This window comes from Acinonyx jubatus, chromosome X, assembly GCF_027475565.1.
Source record: "Acinonyx jubatus isolate Ajub_Pintada_27869175 chromosome X, VMU_Ajub_asm_v1.0, whole genome shotgun sequence".
NCBI lineage: Eukaryota > Metazoa > Chordata > Mammalia > Carnivora > Felidae > Acinonyx > Acinonyx jubatus.
This window is the reverse complement of record NC_069389.1, coordinates 122,474,362-122,493,814: the sequence shown is the minus strand read 5'-3', so window position 1 is coordinate 122,493,814 and position 19,453 is coordinate 122,474,362. Positions and strand designations below refer to the sequence as shown.

The 19,453-nt window shown below is 58.9% G+C and overlaps 1 protein-coding gene and 1 long non-coding RNA gene across 5 annotated transcripts; one reads left to right on the top strand and one right to left on the bottom strand.

Moving 5' to 3' along the window:
- Positions 1–1,458: 1,458 nt before the first annotated feature.
- LOC113597404 (uncharacterized) lies at positions 1,459–5,412 on the bottom strand. Of its 2 annotated transcripts, none has more exons than XR_003418166.2 (3): positions 2,481–5,412; positions 1,755–2,185; positions 1,459–1,559 (listed from the first exon to the last, which is right to left on the bottom strand). It is a non-coding gene; the product is annotated as an uncharacterized LOC113597404 (long non-coding RNA). The 2 variants fall into 2 exon arrangements; XR_008289904.1 differs by lacking the exon at positions 1,459–1,559 and having other exon boundaries at positions 1,566–2,185; positions 2,481–4,720; positions 4,802–5,412.
- A 6,598-nt stretch (positions 5,413–12,010) lies between these two features.
- LOC128311477 (paraneoplastic antigen Ma6F-like) lies at positions 12,011–19,196 on the top strand. Of its 3 annotated transcripts, none has more exons than XM_053201854.1 (3): positions 12,011–12,168; positions 16,041–16,510; positions 16,655–19,196. In XM_053201854.1, exons 2-3 carry the CDS (start codon positions 16,057–16,059, stop codon positions 17,986–17,988), a joined length of 1,788 nt encoding a protein of 595 aa, XP_053057829.1. In that variant the 5' UTR covers positions 12,011–12,168; positions 16,041–16,056; the 3' UTR covers positions 17,989–19,196. The 3 variants fall into 3 exon arrangements, with proteins under 3 accessions (XP_053057829.1, XP_053057828.1, XP_053057827.1); XM_053201853.1 differs by having other exon boundaries at positions 16,041–16,576; XM_053201852.1 differs by having other exon boundaries at positions 16,041–19,196.
- Positions 19,197–19,453: the final 257 nt, after the last annotated feature.

Below are 19,453 nucleotides of genomic sequence, written 5' to 3'. Positions count from 1 at the left end.
CCGGGCTGGTCATCCCTGCCAGAACCCGTCTGTGGGGAACGAGCATGTTTCCCTGTGCGATTAGCGGTCTCCCCTGTTGGCCGGGCCACCTGGCTCTTGTTACCAGCCCGAGGGTCACTCCTCGGGAGCTCTTGGGGGCAATGCTTCTGCTTTGAAGTCAACGTCCTGTTCTCTATCCCGTCACCTACAGAGACAGCGAACACCAAACTGTCACCCTCTCCCCGGAGCACTGTTTAGGGTCTATTGTTCTCACCCTCACACCAAAGCCGAGAATGAATGAATGGGGGAGACAAGGACGCGGGGGAAGAGGCAAGATGACCGTCAGCGGACAGGAGGGCAAGAGGGGAAGTGGTGGGAACGAGCTGGAAGGACTGGAACTGATGTGACGCAGCAGGAGGCGCTCCCTCCATCTGGCGCCTCAACAGGGACTCCTCAGGAGAGTAAACTCTGGCACAAAAGGGGAACTTCCCACCCGAGGTGGCTGCACTGCCCTGCTCAGGTGGCCACTCTTGCCGAAAGGCTCAGGTGAGCCGGCTGCGCGGCCCTCACCTGTCCGCACCCCCGCAGCAGCCTGTGTCCCGTGGATGTCTGTCGCCTGGGGCTCGTCCCCTTGCTCCAGCCAGGAGACCAGGTGAGGCTTGGAGGCTAAAAGTCCTGTCCATGGAAATGAAGCAGATCAGTCACTCCTGAACTCAGCCCAGCGTCAGCATCTTCAAGAACAGAGAACAAAGAACTCTCTAGAGATTGCCCCTGGGAAGGTCCCGATAAAGGGCAGAGTCCCTTTAAGGAAGCAAAGGACTTTGGATGCATGGGGGCCAGGCAGGCACGGGGAGCCCTAAGTAGGTGGTGATTGGGGCCAGCAGGATAACGGTGTTATTCCTTGGCCTGCAGGGAGGTCAGGAGGCTGCTGGGACATGTGGCATCGACTGACGATTCTGGAACTGCGCTGTGAACCCTGCATCTGCCCAGTGAGGGTCAGAAAGAACCAAGGTGAAGAAAGTAGCCTCCCTGTGTGTGGTTAGATTATAGAGTTTAAATCTGGAGAGAAGAAATAGAGGAAACCGGCCCCCTGCAGCCCCGCAGGCAGTGGGTCTCAGTGAGTCGCAGTGAGTTGCAGTGAGTCGCAGTGGGGGGGGGCACCCCAGCTCCTTTCTGGGTTGATTCAGGCTGCAAAACCCAACGCTCTTCCTCTCCTGGGCCTCTTTGCCTGGCTTGGCTCAAGGAACAGAAACTGCTAAACTCTGTACAGTGCAGCCTTGATAAAAATAAATGAAGTCTCAAAGAGCGCACATACACATTCAAGGATAACGTGCTTCCACCTTTTGGGTAGAAGAGGTCTAGTCAACCCATGACTTTCTATGCAAAAGTACTATGATGGGGGCCCGTGCGGTTACCACTTACGGATCAATGCACGTATTCTCGGGCTTACAGTAACCAACAAGCGATTCCGTTCAGAGATCCAGTAGCACTCTCTTGTAGAGGATCCTTTGGCTGAGGTCCAGAAGCTTCCATCCTGTCTTGATGAAGTACACGGGCACGTCTTCAAACGATACCGGCACCTAAAGTGAGAAATTCCCGGGGCTGCAGGGGAATTCAGCCCCGTGGGTCGCAGGATGGGCGGGCGGCAACCAAACATGGGGTGGGGGTGGGGACTCAGAGAACTCAGCAGCTAAGGGGAGACTCGGGGTTGCCAGAGCTGTGAGGCTGGGGCATGATGAGGGGGCGGACGGAGACGGTCAGGGAGCCCCGCTCACCTTGGGTCCGGCCTTCAAGAGAATGGCTGCCATCGCGGAGGTACAAACAAGCTAAGGGGACTGCCAAAAGCCAAGTGCGAGATGAGGCCCGCCCTAGTCCAGCACCACCTCATCCAGGTTAGGTCCCAGTCACAGCTGCTGGCAGGCAAAACTCGAACACATGTTTCTTGGGGGACACAGTCCAACCCATAACACTTTCCCAGACCGAGCTGCCGCCCTCTCCCCTCACCTGGGCGGTGGGCTGCCAGACAGGGAGTCCTGCCCACCTCCGGTGAGCCTTGGCTTCCTCTTTCTCATTCCTTTCTTACCATGGGGGCAGGACCCCTGCACCCCGACTTGCCAGCCATCCCCGGAAGCTCCACTGCTGACCCCTTTTCCTCTCAGGTCAGGGTCCTTACAGAAAAACTCCCAACACACACACACCACTCCACCTGTAAACAACCTCACTGTCAGGGAACAGAGGAAGACCAGGCTAGCGAAACGCACTATGGAGGGAGCCACAATAGCTAGGGGAGGGGTGCTCTCTGAAGGAGTCACGTTCAGGCTGAGAGCCGAAGGCTGCGGGTGAGCAAAGAGAGTAGCAGGCTAAGGCCATGGCTCATATCTGGCCCTTGGGTGGACCCAAGCCGGCCGGTCCCGGGGCTGAGACGGAGGCCGGGGGGGGGGGGGTGCAAAAGGGGAGAGACCACGTGTGCGCCTTGGGGACAGGAGGCAGCGGGGGCTCACACCAAGGGCAGGAAGAGTCTGTCAGGGACAGAGCAGACAGCGTCTGACTCCTCCGCATCGGCTCTCAGTGCCAGGAAACAGCGGGGCCAAAGAAAGTTTGCTCCAAGGATGTGCTCCGCACCCAGCTGGAGGCCAGAATGTGCAATTCCCCAGTGGGGAAGCGGAAGAGCCAGGCAGTGGCTGGTGGGGAGCGGGCCCAGGATGCTTTTGCTGCGTGGGTGACTCCAGCTTATTCATGCTACAGGAGAGAGGATGGGGGGACGGGGTCCCGGAGCATTTAAATTGCCGCAAGGTCCCTTATCACCAGTGACGAGCTGTCAACAAACACTAGCCCAGAAGAAATAAACTCATGTGTCTGATGAAGACATTTACATTAATCAGATGGAAAGAATCCCTTAAGGCGGAGTGGACGCGAAAACCGCCGGGTGACAGGCCTAGGAGGCATGGATAGCCGCACGATGTCAAGATGTCTTCCCCTGCTTACCGCTGGTCCCGAGACAGAAAGCTAAGTGAAGGGCTGCTGGACACAGGTCGGACACGCCTCCTGTGACGATGCCACCCCAGGGAGGGCACAAGGCTCTTGCCAAAGCTGAACCCAATTCTAGTGCAGCCTTGTGCCCCCACACCCGGTTTATAAAGGATACTGGGGACAGAGGGACCACTTAAAGACACTAGCTACAAGGGAGCAACTGGCCCAGTCTAGAAGGTGGGCTGTTCCCGGTCTCCTGCGTGTCTCAGCGCCAGGGGGAAAAGACGAGGCTGGGGAGAGAGGCTGCTTCAGATGACAAGATAACCAGACGGCCAATGGTCAAGTGTAACGAAGTCCTTGATGAGATGCTGGCGTGAAGGAAAGAGGAGTCAAAGGCAGTGGGGGCCTGGAGGGTGGCTGTGCAGCGGCTGTCAGACGACAGCAGGAGCCTGCGCCGGGCGTGGGTTGGATGGATAACGGCCCTGGGTCATGGGAGGAAATGTCCTTCCTTCTTGAAGCACGTAGGGAGAAAATGGTATGCACGCTTCCTGTAAACTATTTCAGCAAAAACAAAGGAAAGGGAAAAGGAGAGAGAGAAAGAGAGAGCGAGAGAGCGAGAAAAGCAGGGAGCGAAGGATAGAAGGACAAAGGGAGGGAGAAACCGAGAAAGAGAGAAACAAGCAAACAAGGCAAGCTGGAGGCCGCCGCTAGCCCCGGGAGGTGGGCACCTGCGCTGCCTTAGACTGTCCTCTCGATTTCGTCTGTTTGCTTGCCGGTGTTCAAAATGAAAAGGGAGGGGCACCCGGGTGGCTCAGTCGGTTAAGCCTCCGACTTGGGCTCAGGTCATGATCTCATGGTTTGGTTCGTGAGTTCGAGCCCCGCCTCGGGCTCTGGGCTCTGTGCTGACAGCTCGGAGCCAGGAGCCTGCTTGGGATTCTGTGCCTCCCTCTCTCTGTGTCCGTCCCCTGCTTGCGCTCTGTGGCTCTCTGTCCCTCTCAAAAATAGAGAAAGATTTAAACAAAATTAAAGAAAAAAAAAAAAAAAAGAGGCAGCCAGTGGGCTTCCGTGCTGGTGCCTACAGAAGACCAGGAGATGGGGCTATTTCCCCAGGAAAAGAACACAGAAAACAAACCCCAGGAAAGGCAGGAGGCGACCCCACACAGGAACTGGGATCAGGAACTGGGGCTTCTTCATCTGTGAGGAGGAGTGGCGCCAGGCCTCTTGCAGTCAGGCTTCTTCCTTCCTGGCGGACTTCCTCTGAGGCCTGGCACTTCCAGACCCCGGCTGCCTCCTCCTGGCTCCGGCAGCCTTCCCTGGGGACCTCAGCGCTTGCAGCCCGCTGGGTGGGTCGGCCCCAGGGCCATGGGCCTAGGGAGGCCGCAGGTCACCCCAGGGCCTTCCACGCGGCTCCACCCAACAAAGCCCTCTAAGGATCATCTAAGGATCAGCCTTGCAACTGGGGTCTCCCCTGTCCTGGGCGGTGGGGGGCGGGGGAGGGGCAGAGGCTGAACTGATGGTAAACAGGGCCACCTCCTAATGGGGTTCTGTTTGCCTGCTCACGGCCCTCCCCGGGGTGCCCATCTGACTCAGAGTAGACCCATGTGGCCCCTCCTGGCCTCGCCCTGCCCCCCTCCCACCTGCTTGCTCCCTCTGCTCCTGCCACACCGTCCTCTGCGCATTCCCTTCCACACACCAGTCCACTCATACCTCAGGCCCTTTGCACTGGTTGTTCCCTCCACCCGGTACACGCTCTCATCTCCTTCAAGGTTTTCTGAAATACCCTCATCTACTCAGACTTGCGACCCAACCCCTCACCTCCTTCCCTCTGCTCTAGTTTCCCCAGGGCACTTACCACCGATGAACACCTTCTAGCATCCTTCATTTAAGATGTTTGCTGTCCTGTCGTGTGCGCCCTGCCACTAGGCCTGGACCCACATGGGGCGAGTTTTGCCATTTTCTTCCCTGCCATATCGCCAATGCCTGCAGGGGCCTGGCCCACAGGGGCTGCCAGGCACACGTCTGTGGGACTGGAGGACTGCTGGAGCTCCTTCCCCGCTCAGCTCGCTCCCTCCCTCTCTTGATCTTGTGGGCCCTCCATCCCAGCCCTGGCTTCCTCTTCCTACACCTTCTTCTGGGGAGCTCCTCACCACCAACGGTCTCACCAAAGGGGGTCACCACCGCCCCCCGCCCCCTTGATAGCTAGCGGCCAGGACACGTCTGGGACCCTTACCGCCTGTGCCTGCTGAGTTCGCCAGGTGCCCCTGAGCAGGAGTGCCGCCACCTCGAATTACCGGCCTGCCCAGCGCACCCACACACACGGGCGCAAAATCCAAACTTACCCGCCGGGGGCTCCCTTGCCAGCTCCAGGATCAGAGGCGAACCGCAGTCAATAAGCATAGGCTGCTTTCCAGGGGCCCTCTCCCTCGCCCCATCGCCACCTGCCTGCCGAGACGCCCCCCCCCCCCCCCCCCCCGCCGCCTCCGCAGGGTCCCGCTCTGGGCCGCCATACTGGGGCTCCGCGGGCCGCTGCCGGGCTGTCGGTCCTAACCCCCACCCCCTGCCCCCCCCCCCGCCCCCGGCAGGCCCAAGGCCAAGGCTGCCGCCTCCGAGAAGCCCTCGGGAACAGCGGCCCCAGGAGATGGCGGGATTCCCCGCCCGGTCTCGACCTGGTCCCTGGGCGCCGCTCTCAGGAGGCGCGTTCTGCGAGGCTGTCCGTCCTCCTCTGTCTAGAGCCAGGAGCAGGGCCGGGAGGCGGGCGGGGAGCCGGCGGGGCCGGGGCGGCGGTGGCGGCGGCGGCGGCGTGGGAACCAGGCTCGGCGGGTGGGGGGCATGGAGCATGCGCGTCGCAGCGGGAGGGCGGCTGGGCCCCACGCCGGTCCCAGCGCGCCCCACGGGGGAGCTGGCCTGATTGCCAGGGCACCCCGGGGCACTTCTGCTTCCCATCTGGGCTGCTTCCAGGACTTGAGTAGCAGTGGCCGGCCCGCCGTGTCTCCCCCCCCCCCACCCCCCCCAGGGGGCCAGGGGAGGGGCGGCATTGGCCAAGCACCTCCCGTGGGTCAGACCCCGGGGGGGGGGGTTTGAGTCCATCCAGTCATCTGTTCATCCATCTGGGATCCATGGGACGCTGTGGGGGCACCCAGTAAGAGACCAACGCACTTAAGCCAGGAGGGCAAAGAGGAGAAAAGGGGGTGCACTGAGGGGGGACCTTGGGGAAGTCCGTGCGCAGACAGATGAAGGAAAGAGCCGCACCCGTTTTCCATCTGCCGCCCCTGCCCCCCAGACCTTTTCGTGACCATTGAGCTGGGCTGCAGGTTGGGCACCGGGGTCTCCATTTTCCGACACGTCACCGTCCATGTGGCAGAGCCAGGATTGGAATCCAGGGCTGACTCGGGACACATGCTCCACTGATAATGGGTTACTTGAGGTCAGGACTATGAAAGAGGCTGGCAAAGAAAAGCAACGAGGAAGAACCGGCGAACTGCGTGTCTCACCCCCCCACCCCCCGCCGGGGCGGGGGGCTGGGAAGTGAGTATGAGGTAGGCACCCTTTCTGCCTCTGAGCTGTACCCCTCCTCACAAAAGCAGAGCTCGGGCATCTCTTGTTTTCAAATGGCCCTAGGCCCTGGCCAGGAGAGCCTTGGTCTGCAGCCAGAGGCCTTCGGCTACTTGCCCCTGGCTCAGGGGGAGAGCTGGGACACTCACTCAGGGTACTTCTGGCTGCAGGGAGCAGGCCTCGCAGGAGGCCAAGGGCAACACAGCTTTGGGGGCCCTTCCCCGGAACAGAGGCAGAAGAGTCCCCTGTGGTCCTTCGCTGCGGGCTCTGACCCTCCCCTGGGGAGACTGGCTGGGCAGGCCTGGGCCTGGGCTCTTGAGGTCTAGTTGGGTGTACGGTGGCCCCTGAAAAGATGTGTCACATCCTAACTCCTGGAACCTGTGACTGTGACCTTTTTTGGAAAAAGGGCCTTTGCAGGTGTGATGAAGTTAAGAATCTGGAGGTCATCCTGCGTTCTCCAGGTGTGCCCTAAATCCAATGACACGGGTCCTTGTGAGAGACAGAAGAGACACACGGAGAGAAGCCCGCACGGAGGCGTAGACAGAGGATGGAGGCGTGCGGCCACCAGTCCAGGAATGCTGAGAGCCCCGCGAGACCGGGAGAGGCAAGAAAGACGCTCCCCTGCTCCCAGCTTTTGGAAGGAGCGCAGCCCTATTAACACCCTTAAGTTTGGCCTTCCGGCCCCCAGAGCCACGAGGGCGTGCACTCCTAGAGGTTTAAGCCACTTGGCTTGTGGGAACTCACGGCAGCAGCCCCAGAAAACCCACATCCCAGGGAATGGGCTGAGCCTGCTGAGGGAAAGGGACTTGGCCTTTCCGCCCCACATCAGCTGGCAGTCATTGGATGGCGGAGGGTGGGACAGACTCAGGGAAGGTAGGGAAGGTAGCCCCTTTGGCCTGGAACATTCAACCTTTATGGAAGGATGGGCGTGAGAGCCGCAGGCCAGGAGCAGGTTCTAGGAGTGCGTGCCAGCACCCACTGTGGAATGGTTGTAACAGGGCTGTGAAAACAAAGAAAAGAGAGACGATGTGTCATTGTGTTCAACCGTTTGGGCTTCTCACGTCGGCGGTGGTGGCATTACTACACTTAGCCTGGACAGCGTCAGAATGCCTAAAGCAGAGGTGATAGACCTACGAAGAGAAACTGATAAGCCCACCGTTGTAGCAGGAGGACAATTTCCCTTCTAGCCTTTTTTCAAGTTTTTTATTCCCAAGAATTTCAAACACACACCAAGCCCGGAGAGCGTAATATGACAGAAGTCTGTGGACGCCCCGGTCGGCTCCAACAGTGATCGGCACAGGGCCGTCCTGCTCCCTCTCTCCTCCCATGTGCCTCCCCTCATTGTGGGAGGAGGGTGACCCTTCCTGGAGAGAGGCAGCCTCACCCACTGCAGGCAGGGGATGGTGCCCTGAGGGCAGCAGGTCCCAGGGACCCCAGTGGGGAAGGGGACTGAAGAAGGAGTCCAGGGGAATCTAAGTCATCAGTGGAAGTGAGTGAACCTCTCGCTGGGGAGGGTGGGGTCTGAGCCAGGTGCAGGGAGGCCAGGCCCGAGGAGGCCATGGGACAAAGTCGCAGGTGGCTGGCCTGGGGTGGTGCCTGCGGGAGGACGCCACCCGTGTCCCCCATGCCACCTATGCTGTGGCCGACCTGCTCTGCCAGCCCATTCCTCCCATGGAGGAAGGCGGTCCGGGGCCCGTGCAGAGCCTTGACACCAACTGAGGGTGACAGACAGAGCCCGGGATTGACATGGGAGGTGAGCTGGTTTGTGGACAGATGGACAGCACAAGCTGTTTCTATGCAGGTCCCCGCACCTGCGCACCCCTGTGGTGAAGGTGGCATGGATGGAGTGGAGCCTGCAGGTGGAGGAGGGGGCGGTCCAAACCGTCCTGCTGGGAGACCGGGGCGGGGGGGGCCCTGGGGTGTGCGGTAGCTGGGAATGCGCGTGGCAGTCAGTGTGCCGGGTCACGGAGGCTGCTCCTTACCCGGTGCGAGGGTCAGAACACTGAGTGGCTCGTGCGGGGGGAGATGTTATGTCACATGGGGGGGCCAGTCCTCATACCCTTGGGGTCCCTGAGGTTTGATGGGGCGCTCGTAGCGAGGATGGTGGGGGCAGTGGCGTCGGGCTTGGGTGCCAGGAGGGAGCAAAACCCTCCCTTCCAAACAGCCCACCTTGGCCTTTGTGGGCTTGAAGCTCAGGCTGGAGCTGGGGCTTTGCCGATGACGGCATTGCTGCTCTGGCCGCTGAATCTCCCAGAGGGGAGCCAACACTTTTCCTTTGCTGTCCTTCCTCAGTGCGGCCACCACGGTCCCTCAACTGTCCCTTCCAGTATGGCCACCCCGTCCCTTCACTGACCCTCCCAATGTGCCTACCACTGTCCCTTGATGCCCCCCCCCCACTCTGTGTCCTTAGGTGCTACACTGCCCCAAGAGCCAGCCTCCTTCTTAATTTTTTTTGTTTTTACATTTATTTTTGAGGGACAGAGGGAGACAGAGCACAAGTGGGCGAGGGGCAGAGAGAGAATGAGACACAGAATCCGAAGCAGGCTCCAGGCTCCGAGCTGTCAGCACAGAGGCCGACGCGGGGCTCGAACTCGTGAACCACGAGATCATGACCTGAGCTGAAGTCGGACGCGCAACCGACTGAGCCCCCCCAGGCGCCCCGACCCAGCCTCCTTGTAGCATCGAGTCTTGGCTCCGGAGTCAGGCTGCTCTCTGTGTTCTGGGGAAGGTCTGTCAGCAGCAGTTGGGACCACGTGCTTCCTTGACCCTGCCCGAAGAAAGAGAAGCCCTCCTCCTCACACAGAATGTGAGTCCTCTCCTCCCACCCTGCTGGGCCTTTTGGGTGGTGGGCTGCCCAGATCACTACTAGTTGCCCGAGGAATGCCATGTGCCACTGGCCGTGGACCAATCAGACCTGCCTCTGGATTTGGGGATTGGGGGTTATCATGCCCTGAGCTGTGTGAGGGAGGGACAGACACTGAAACAAAAAAGGGGGTCCTCAGAGCAAAGAAGTAAGGGCGAATGGCTGCTGGGAGAGCAGCCAGCAGTGTCCTGTCTCCAGGCATTCCTTTGGGCGGCAGGGGCTGTGGCCAGAAGGGTCACCAATCATAGGGACCTGCGAGAGCTATCCAGCTTTTCCGAGGTGTCCTGGCGGACGGGAGGCTCACCTTCCAGCAGCCTAGGGCAGCTACTCAGCCTGAGGTCGACCTGCAGCCAGCTGCACCTCGCCCCCCACTGCCTGTTCCCACTAGGGGCCCGTCCCCAGGCCTATGTCTACACTTGGGAGGAGGGGCAGGTGAGACACGTCTGTAGGTGGACTCATCCCCGGGCCACCTGGAGCTTTCCATAATGCCCCACTCTTTCCCTAGCCCAGACGTCTCCTCAGAGTCCCTGCCCCTTCTATCCAGCTGCATTCTAGACATCTCCACTTGGATGCGTGCAACTCACATGTCCAAAATGCAACTCATGCTTTTCTACCCAGGCTGGTGCTCTCCCTGAGTCCCCAGCCGCAGTGAATGGAATCCCCATGTGAAAGGCCCAAAATTGAGGATGTGTGCCTTGTTCACCTTGAACTTGGGGCTTGAACTCTGAAACCGTGAGATCGTGACCTGAGCTGAAGTCGGACGCCCAACCGACTGAGCCACCCAGACACCCCAGGGAGTCTTTCTAAAGAAACATGACAGTGGAGGGAAAATTTGATTTTTTGGTTAGAGATGAAGAACGCCAGGAATGGTAAACATGTAGGCAACTATTGAAGAATACTTATTTGGTCTCAATATCTTTATCATACGCATGACCGTGTCAAGTAAAAACTATACTAGCGTATTGTAGGCTTCATAATAGAGGTAGACGTAACACATATGGCAACTACAGCATGAGGGATGAGGTAGAGGGCGAATGAATCTATATGGTGGGAAGGTTCTTACGTTTACGTAAAGTGGTACAACATTAACCTCAAGTAGACAAGTGAACAGTTAAGGGTATACGTTGTAGTCTGTAGAGGAACCCCTGTAAAAACAATGCAAAATGATAACTGCCTAAAAAAGCCGTAGATAAGTTACGGTGGAATTTTAAATAATTTTTCATTATCTCAGGCAGGAAAAGGGGAACATAGGAACAAAAATAGATGGACAGACAGTTCTACAGACTGAATGCTCGTGTCCTCCCCCAAATTCACATGTTAAATCCCAATCGCAGCGAGTTAGGTGGTGACTTTGGTAGTTGATTAGGTCGTGGGGAGGAGCCCTTGAATGAGGTTAGTGCCATCCATCATAAGAGAGGCTCCGGAGAGGTCCCTCACCCACTTCTGTGGACATGGGCAGAAGATGGCTGTCTGTTAACTGTGAAAGCGGGCTCTCACCCGACACAGAATTTGCCAGGACCTTGATCGTGGCCTTTCTAGACTCCAGAGCTGTGAGAAAGAAATATTTTGTTGTTTATAAGGCACCCAGCCTGTGATATTTTGTCATAGCAGCCTGATGAGCAGACTGAGACGGACAGTAAGAAGACACACCTAAATCCAACCGTTCAAAAGGTATAGTCAAAATTAACGGGTTAAACACTGCAACTGCAAGGCACAGATTGTCAGAATGAAGAAGGAGCGAGGATTTTGCTGTCTACAAGAGATGCAATTTGAAAATATGGGGCGCCTGGGTGGCTCATTCGGTTGGGCGTCCGACTTCGGCTCAGGTCATGATCTCGCAGTCCGTGAGTTCGAGCCCCGCATCGGGCCCTGTGCTGACAGCTCCCAGCCTGGAGCCTGCTTCGGATTCTGCGTGTCCCTCTCTCCCCGCCCCTCCCCCGTTCATGCTCTGTCTCTGTCTCAAAAATAAATAAACATTAAAAAAAATTTTTTTTAAATAATAAAAATAAAGACTCTGATATGTTGACAGTGAGAGAATCCCACATTATATAGCATGCAAAGAGTAAGCCTAAGAAAGTGGGAATGGCTCTATTAAATTAGACAAAACATATTTAAAGGCAAAGACTATCACCCGACATAAAAGGTAATGATGATGTAAGCATCAGTTAATCAGGAACACAGAACTGATAGACGTCCTTGCAGCCAATAAAAGGGCTGCCAAATACATGAAACAAAAGTTGACAGAATCCAGAGAAAAACAGACTTTCCCACAAGTATAGGTGGAGATTTTAACATGTCTGCCTCAGCAGTTGAAACAGCTAGATCCGAAATCAATAGAAATAGAGAATATGTTTGTGACCTTACCAACCACCATAGAAAGCCACCTCTGAAGGAACTCTGCCCGACTCGCCACGATGAGCCCTGGGTCTGCAGGTCTGTCCCTCCGACGCCACCGCCTTGTCGGTAGGCCGTCGTATGGGTGCAAAGTGAAGGCAAGGAGCCTTCTGCAGGCTCCGAGCCTTGGCACCTCGAGCCCCCACGGGGGCTCGCGAAGCCCAGTCGCTACAGTAACATTTTGCCTCCTCACGTGCTCTCCTGGTCCAATCATTTGCTCCTTAAAGAGCGCGTCGCCGAGAACTTTCTAGCTTCTCGGCCTGGGGGCTTCTGGGAGAGCTGGAAGCCCGCGTGGCCTTCGCACCGAGTGCTTGGGAGAGGCGGCCACGCAGTTCCCGGCTGTGCGGCTGAGGCGAGTTCTTCAGACCCTTGTGAGTGGGAGCGTGGGGTCGGTCCCCCAGCTGGAGAAGGTAAGAGGGTGGGCGCGGGCCGTGTTAGCGCCGGGGCTTCGGAGTTCCCGGCTGCGTCGGGTGCGGGTGCCCGGGCGGGGAGCCGAGGTGGGTGAGGATGGCCGGAATAGAAGGCTCGTGGGGGGGGGGGGTGCCCCGAATAGAGGCCTCGTGGCCCGAATAGAGGGCTCGTGGGGGGAGGGGGGCTGTGGCCGGAGTAGAGGGCTCGTGGGGTGGCGCCGGTGGCTGGAGTAGAGCTCTCGTGGTTGGGTGGGGGGGCGGTGGCTGGAGTAGAGGGCTCGTGGGGGGGCGGTCGCCTGAATAGAGGCCTTGTGGGGGGGGCCGGTGTTACGAATAGAGGGCTCATGGGAGGGCGGTGGCCGGAATAGAGGCCTCGTGGCCCGAATAGAGGGCTCGTGGGGGGGGGCATTCGCCTGAATAGAGGGCTCCTGGGGGGGGCCCGTGGCCCGAATAGAGGGCTTGTGGGGGGGCGCCGGTGGCCGGAGTAGAGAGTTCGTGGTTGGGGGAGGGGGCGGTGGCCAGAATAGAGGTCTCGTGGCCAGAAAAGAGGGCTGGGGGGGGGGGTGTCCGGAATAGAGGCCTCGTGAGGGGGGGGGCACGGTGGCCGGAAAAGAGAACTCGTGGGGGGGGGGGGCGGTGGCCGTAAAAGAGGGCTTGTGTGGAGGGCGGTCGCCTGAATAGAGGCCTCTTGGGGGGGGCCGATGGTACGAATAGAGGGCTCGTGGGGGGGCGGTGGCCGAATAGAGGGCTCGTGGGGGGGGGGCAGTCGCCTGAATAGAGGGCTCGTTGCGGGGGGGCCCGTGGCCATAGTAGAGGGCTCGTGGTTGGGGGGGGCGGTAGCCGGAATAGAGAACTCGCGGGGGGCGGGGGGTGCGCTGGTGTCCGGAATAGCGGCCTTGTGTGGGGGCTGTGGCCGGAATAGAGGCCTAGTGGCCGAATAGAGGGCTCGTGGGGGAGAGGGCGTTGGGCGGAATAGAAGGCTCGTGGGGGGGCGTTGGGCGGAACAGAGGCCTCGTGGCCCGAATAGAGGGCTCGTTGCGGGGGGGCCCGTGGCCGGAGTAGAGGGCTCGTGGTCAGGGGCAGGGGGCGGTGGCTGGAATAGAGGCCTCGTGGCATGAATGGAGGCCTCGCTGTGGGGGTTGGGGGGACGGTGGGCATGCTTCCGGGTGAGGGGAGAACTAACGCGGACGCCCGTGGCGGTGTGGGAGCAGGGCGGGGGCAGCCGAGGGAAGGAAAGATTCTACAGTGTCGGAGGCCCGAGAGGAGGCCTGCTGGCTGAGGGGCGTCTGGTTGGGCGCTCCAGTGGGGCTAATATCTAAGCTTGTGAGGAGCAGGTAAGGAGGGCTCCCTGGTGCCAGAGGCTGGAGGCCTGAGGGGAGCACCGCTGGGGAGGAAGGTGGCGGGGATGATTCCCTGGTGGGGTGGTGAGAGGGCAGGGCTGGCCGCTGGGCGGTGGCGGCTAGCTTCGGGGGCTAGGGGGAGAGAGCTCCTGACCACTGGTGTCGGGGGTGCGGGAGAGGAAGGGTGCCCGGTGCTCAGACTGGGTGGGAGGACTAACGGCTACTGGGAGTGGCAGAAGGGGAGGGGGAAGAGCGCCCTGCTGAGGTGGGGGGGATGGGGAGGAGCCTAGGACTGGGGAGGCGTGGGGGGGGGAAGCTACTGGGCTGTGCGGGGCGGAAGGGGGAGCGGGGAAAGAAGGGCGCCAACTGCCCCTGGCAAGAAGGGGGCGCCCGCTCGGGGTGCGTGTGTGTGTGGGGGGGAAGGGCCCCTGCTGGCAGGCGCTGGTGGGAGGACTCCTCGGTGTGGGGAGGCTAGAGGGGACGGCTAAGGTGGGTGCGCGACTCGGAGGGCCACAAGGGAGGGTGACTGGCTGAGGGTGTGGAGAGCAAGGGAGCGAGGGGTAATGGTTGGGAGGGGGGACGGAGAGCTCCGGTTGTGAGGAGGTGGGAGAGGAAGGCTAATGTCTAAGCCTGTCGGGGAGCCCTGCTTCCAGGGACTAGATGGGTGCTGCCACCCTGCTGTGAGCCTGCGTGCGGGGAGGGGGATGGGCTGGAAGGTACTGCACTGACTGGCCCAGGGTGCGTGGGGGAGGGGGTTCTGGGGGTGGTACCGGGGGGTGGGGGCTCCGGGTCGCCTCGGAGATGGGAGATGGAATAAGGATTCTAGCCGTGGGAGGGGCAAGACCTTGTCCTCCACAGAAAATACAGATTCTTTACAAAAGTGCTTTGCACATTCACCCAGATACATCATATGTTGGGCCATAAAAAAGTCTCTATGAGTTTTAAAGGATTGTGTTTTTACATAATAAGTTCTCTGGTCACAGGGGAGTTTTATTTAAAATTAGTAATGGTAACGTATTTTTAAATATTTGGAAACTTGTGGCTCAAAGAAGAAAGCACGAAGGAACTTGGAAAATATTTCAAACTGAATAATAAACCCACGACTTACTGAAATTATTGGGAGGCAGCTAAAGAAGCAATCAGAAGAAAATGTATTGTTCTAAATATTTATGCTAGAAAAGAAGACAGGCATAAAGTCAATGACCTAATGGTGCATTCAAAGAAACTATAAAAAGAATAAGGTAAATGCAAAATTAGCTGGCTGAAAAAATGCTGTAACTAAGAAAAGAAATCAGTACTAGAAAGCAAATTATCGAGACATTTAACAAAGCCATATGTCGGCTTCTGTTTTTAAGAGAGACACAAGGGGAGCCTGGGTGGCTCACTGGTTAAGTGTCTGACTCTTGGTTTTGGCTCAGGTCATGATCACACGGTTTGTGAGTTGAAGCCCCACAATGGGCTCTGTGCTGACAGTGCAGAGCCTGCTTGGGATTCTCTCTCTCCCTCTCTCTCTGACACTCCCTAGCTCTCTCTTTCTCAAAAATTAGTAAATAAACTTAAAAATAATTTAATGTTTTCACTTGAGAGAGAGAGAGAGAGAGAGAGAGAGAGAGGGAAACTGAGTGCAAGCAGGGGAGAGGCAGAGAGAGAGGGAGACAGAGAGTCTGAAGCAGGCTCCAGGCTGAGAGCTGTCAGCACAGAGCCTGACGCCGGGCTCAAACTCGTGAACCAGGAGATCATGACCTGAGCTGAAGTTGGACGCTTAACCGACTGAGCCACCCAGGTGCCCCAAACCTAAAGAAAATTAAAAAAAGAAATTTTTTTTTGAGAGAGAGAAAGAGGGAGAGGGAGAGAGAGAGAGAGAGAGAGAGAAGGGATGGGGGAGGGGCAGAGAGCAAGGAAGACACAGAATCTGAAGCAGGCTCCCGCCTCTGAGCTATCTGTCAGCACAGAGCCCGACATGGGGCTTGAACTCATAAACCATGAGATCATGACCTGAGTCGAAGTCGGAGGCTTAACTGACTGAGCCACCCAGGTGCCCCCCCCCCCAATTTTTTTTAAAAGAGAAACAAAAGTGGTAAAGCCTTGTTGAGTGTAATCAAGAAAAAAGAAAGGGAACACTACCAGTATCAGTAATGAAAGAGGGCTATCCCTATAGATCAGACAGACATCAGAAAGAGAAGGGAGAGAATATTATGGAAAAATGTACATAAGAAATTTGAAACCTTGACATATTCCTCGGGAGAAACAGCAATTCCTAAAGGTGATGCCAGAAAAAAAAAAAAGAAAAGGTGACTAGCTCTGTATCTAGTAAATAAATTAGTATAGTATCAAAAAAGTTTTTGGAAAATCAAACAAAACAGGAGGAGAGGCAGAGGGGGCCACCAGTGTGAGGAGGATGGGCTTGGCTGTGCGGTTTGGGGGGGGGTGGCTGTGTGCTCTGGACACACCCTTCGCCCCTTTGCACTCACAGGCTGGGGCTCACGCTGCGACAGTCTGTGCCCCTCTCCAGTCATTTCTCTCCACCCTCAGGTTGTGAGCAGTGGTGATGGCACTGGCAGTGCTGCGTGACTGGTGCAGGTGGATGGGCGTGAATGAGCAGCGCTCGCTGCTCATCCTGGGCATTCCCGACGACTGTGAGGACCAGGAATTCCAGGAGGCCGTGCAGGCTGCCCTCCACCCCCTGGGCAGATACCGAGTGCTGGGCAAGGTGTTCAGAAAGGAGTTCAGATCCAAGGTCGCCTTGGTGGAGATGGCTCAGTATTTAAACCGAAGTGTGATCCCCCGACAAATACCAGGCATGGGAGGACCCTGGACTGTGGTCTTTCTGCCCCAGGCCCCGGAATCAGAGTCAGAGGATACACTCAATTTCCTTGCACAGACCCAGAGGCAAGCCGGGGTTGCCCTGGCAGGCGAGGCAGGAGCTGGGGATGGGGCAGGAGCTGGAGGCAAGGCAGCTTCTGGAGGCAAGGAAGGAGCTGGAGGCGGGGCAGCAGCTGGAGGTGAGGAAGGAGGCCAGGCAGAAGCTGGAGGCCAGGAAGGAGCTGGAGGCGGGGCAGCAGCTGGAGGTGAGGAAGGAGGCCAGGCAGAAGCTGGAGGCCAGGCAGGAGGTGAGGCAAGATCTGGAGGCGGGGCAGGAGCTGGAGGTGAGGAAGGAACTGGAGGCAGGGCAGCCTCTGTGGGCCAGGCAGGGCCTGAAGAGGAAGCAGGAGAGTCAGATGAGGAGGGAGCCGCTGGGGACGCAGGAATTGCAGGTTTGTTAGGATCTGTGAGTGTGGCAGGAGCTGCAGGTGAGGCGGGACCTGCAGGTGAGGAAGGAGCTGTGGGTGTGGCAGGAGCCATAGGTGCGGGAAGATCCTGGACCCAGCCTTGGAGCTGGAGCCCGGCCTGGCAGCCTGTGCTGGAAAACAGGGCCTCTATGAAACTGAGAACCTTTCCTGGAATGGAAGAGCCACACCGAGAAGAAGAGTCCTTTGAGAGCTGGCTGGATCACGCCAGCGACATGCTGTACCTGTGGTGCCACATCACAGAAAGGGAGAGGAGGAGGAGGCTGATGGAGAGCTTGGGTGGCCCCGCACTGGATCTCGTGTGCGGCCTCCTGGCAGAAAACCCTGACGTCCCTGCACAGGATTGCCTGGCCGCGCTGGTCCAGGTGTTTGGGAGGAAGGACACCCCCACGACCGCACGGCTGAAGTTCCTGACCTGTGGCCAGCGGCCCCAGGAGACTCTCTTTGTCTATGTGATTCGCCTGGAAGGCCTGCTGCAGTCGGCCGTGGAGAAGGGGGCCATCCATCCCAACCTTGCGGACCAGTTACGCGCCCGGCAGGTGCTGATGCGGGCCCGCCCCAACGAGATGCTCGAGGACAAGCTGAGGAGGATGCGGCTGGACAGGAGACCACCTGGCTTCCTGGGGATGCTGCGGCTCATTCAGGAGACCGAGGCATGGGAGGCCACCGCAGCTAGGAGTGAGCACTTGCAAGTGGAAGAGGGGGCCCGTGTGGGCACCGGAGGCCTGGCCGCTGCCCGGGCCAGTGGAGAGGTTGCCGAAGCCTCCCCAGCCAGGGAAGATGCTTCCCAGGCTGCCCTGGCCAACCTAGGGGCCAGTGAGGCCGTTCCTGGCAGTGCCGAAGCTGATACGGCTGCTCCTGAAGCCCATGATGCCACCAGGGCAGCCCTCGTCCCTGAGGAGGCCCCCAAGATCTTCCCTGCCACGCAGGAAGATGAAAATGCTCCCGCCTCTGCGGGCCTAGATCAGGCAAGGCCCTCAGAGGCCCCTGGGGGCCCCACCCCTGCCCAGATGGGCAGCGCTTCCAGGGAGGGCCCGGGAGGTCCTGGCTGTGAGCCGGAGGGCCTCGCCCAGGCAGGAGACCAGGAGGCTGGGGAGCCCCTGGAGGAGGGGCCCAAGCCCATCCCAGAGGAGTCGGGAAACGAGGACGGGGCTGGGGAGGTGAGGCCCCCCAAGTGCTCCTCGGGCAAATAGGCTCAGAAGGCCCAGGGGCCCCCTCTCCTCTCAGGCAGCAGCGCTCTGGAGGCAGGGGGAGGCCACGCCAGGGCAGCAGCCTCTCCCCACATGGAGGCAACAACCCACCCAGCCCAAATTCCCAGGACCCCATCTTCCCAAGACACCCTGGCCACCACCATCAGCCCTTCCAACGGACCAGGATGACCGTACTTGATGCAGAGTGGGGCAGGGAGAGGTGCCCCCTCCCATGGCAGCTCCACCCCAGCCCCAGCCCCAGCCCCAGCCCGAAACCCTGCCAGTCCAGGCAGCCAGCCTGGGAAGCACCCCTGAGTGGCTGGCCCTAGCCTAGGTGAGGGGCACCTGAAAATGTGTGCCACCCACACTGGCCTGGGAGATGTTAGGGGCCGTCTCAAGGGTGCCGGCCCCTCGGGCCGCCCAAGAGGGGGACCCTCATTCACTGACCCGTGGAGCACGTCACTCCACGCTCTGAGAAGCCCACTTGTGCCTCTGTAGGCCCCTTAGTGACCCCCCGTGTCAAGTGGCACCCCCAGCTCCCCCTACACGCACCCTAGTTACCATTCCCGTGCAGAGCCCTGAGGTGTGCAGGAGCCCGCGGCGGGTGTCCTGGCCTGACGCAGCAGCCACCTCTCAGCCCCGGGTGTGTGGCACGAGCTTCAGTGTGAGCCCAGGCTCTGTTCGCTGTGCGGTGTCGGGAGCTCAGCCTCTGCTTCCTCGGTGTAGATTTAGGCCAACTGCTGCTTGTTCTTGTGGAGATGTGTGTGTGTTCTTATCTGAGCAGCCGCCCCCACCCCGCCCCAGAGACCTGTTGAAGCCCAGTCCCAGGAGATGGCGGGAAGGACAGAAGAAGGCATGGCTGGTGCTGACCCCGCGACCTCAGGAAGGAGGCACTGGACCAAGGACAGAGGTGGCCTGCGGGAGTCTCCATGGAAACCGTGCTGTGATGTGCCACTCTCTTGTTACTTGTGACTGAGTTTCTTTGGCTTGTCCGAGTGCCCCATGCTGCGTTTTGCAGCGTCCTGTGACTGTCCTGTGCAGGCCATAGGGCAGGGCCAGGCCCCAGCATGTCGGCCAGAGGGGAGAGTGCCCTGGAGTGAGGGGCCATGGCCAGCGTCCATCATCCTGGCCAGAGGCCGATCGTGGGGCCCTCAGGAAGGGAGGCTATGGCGGGGGGGCCACGGTGTTGGGGGGAACAGGGGCACCTCATTTGGGACCCCAAGAGGAGGGGGGCTGTGACCTGTGGGCTGTAGTGGCTGTTCGGCGTTCCTCTCTGTGTTGTCCCTCCTTCTCTTCAATGGTTTCAGCAAATGTTTCTGTTCAATAAAGTTCATTGAATGTTTCAGCTGAGTGCTGCCTCTGCTGTGGGCAGTCGAGGAAAGGGTCACCTGGGGTTGGGAGAGGGAGCCAGAGAAAATATTATTGTTCGGCACCCATGGGAGGCTTCTCCAGTGACAGGGTAGGGTAG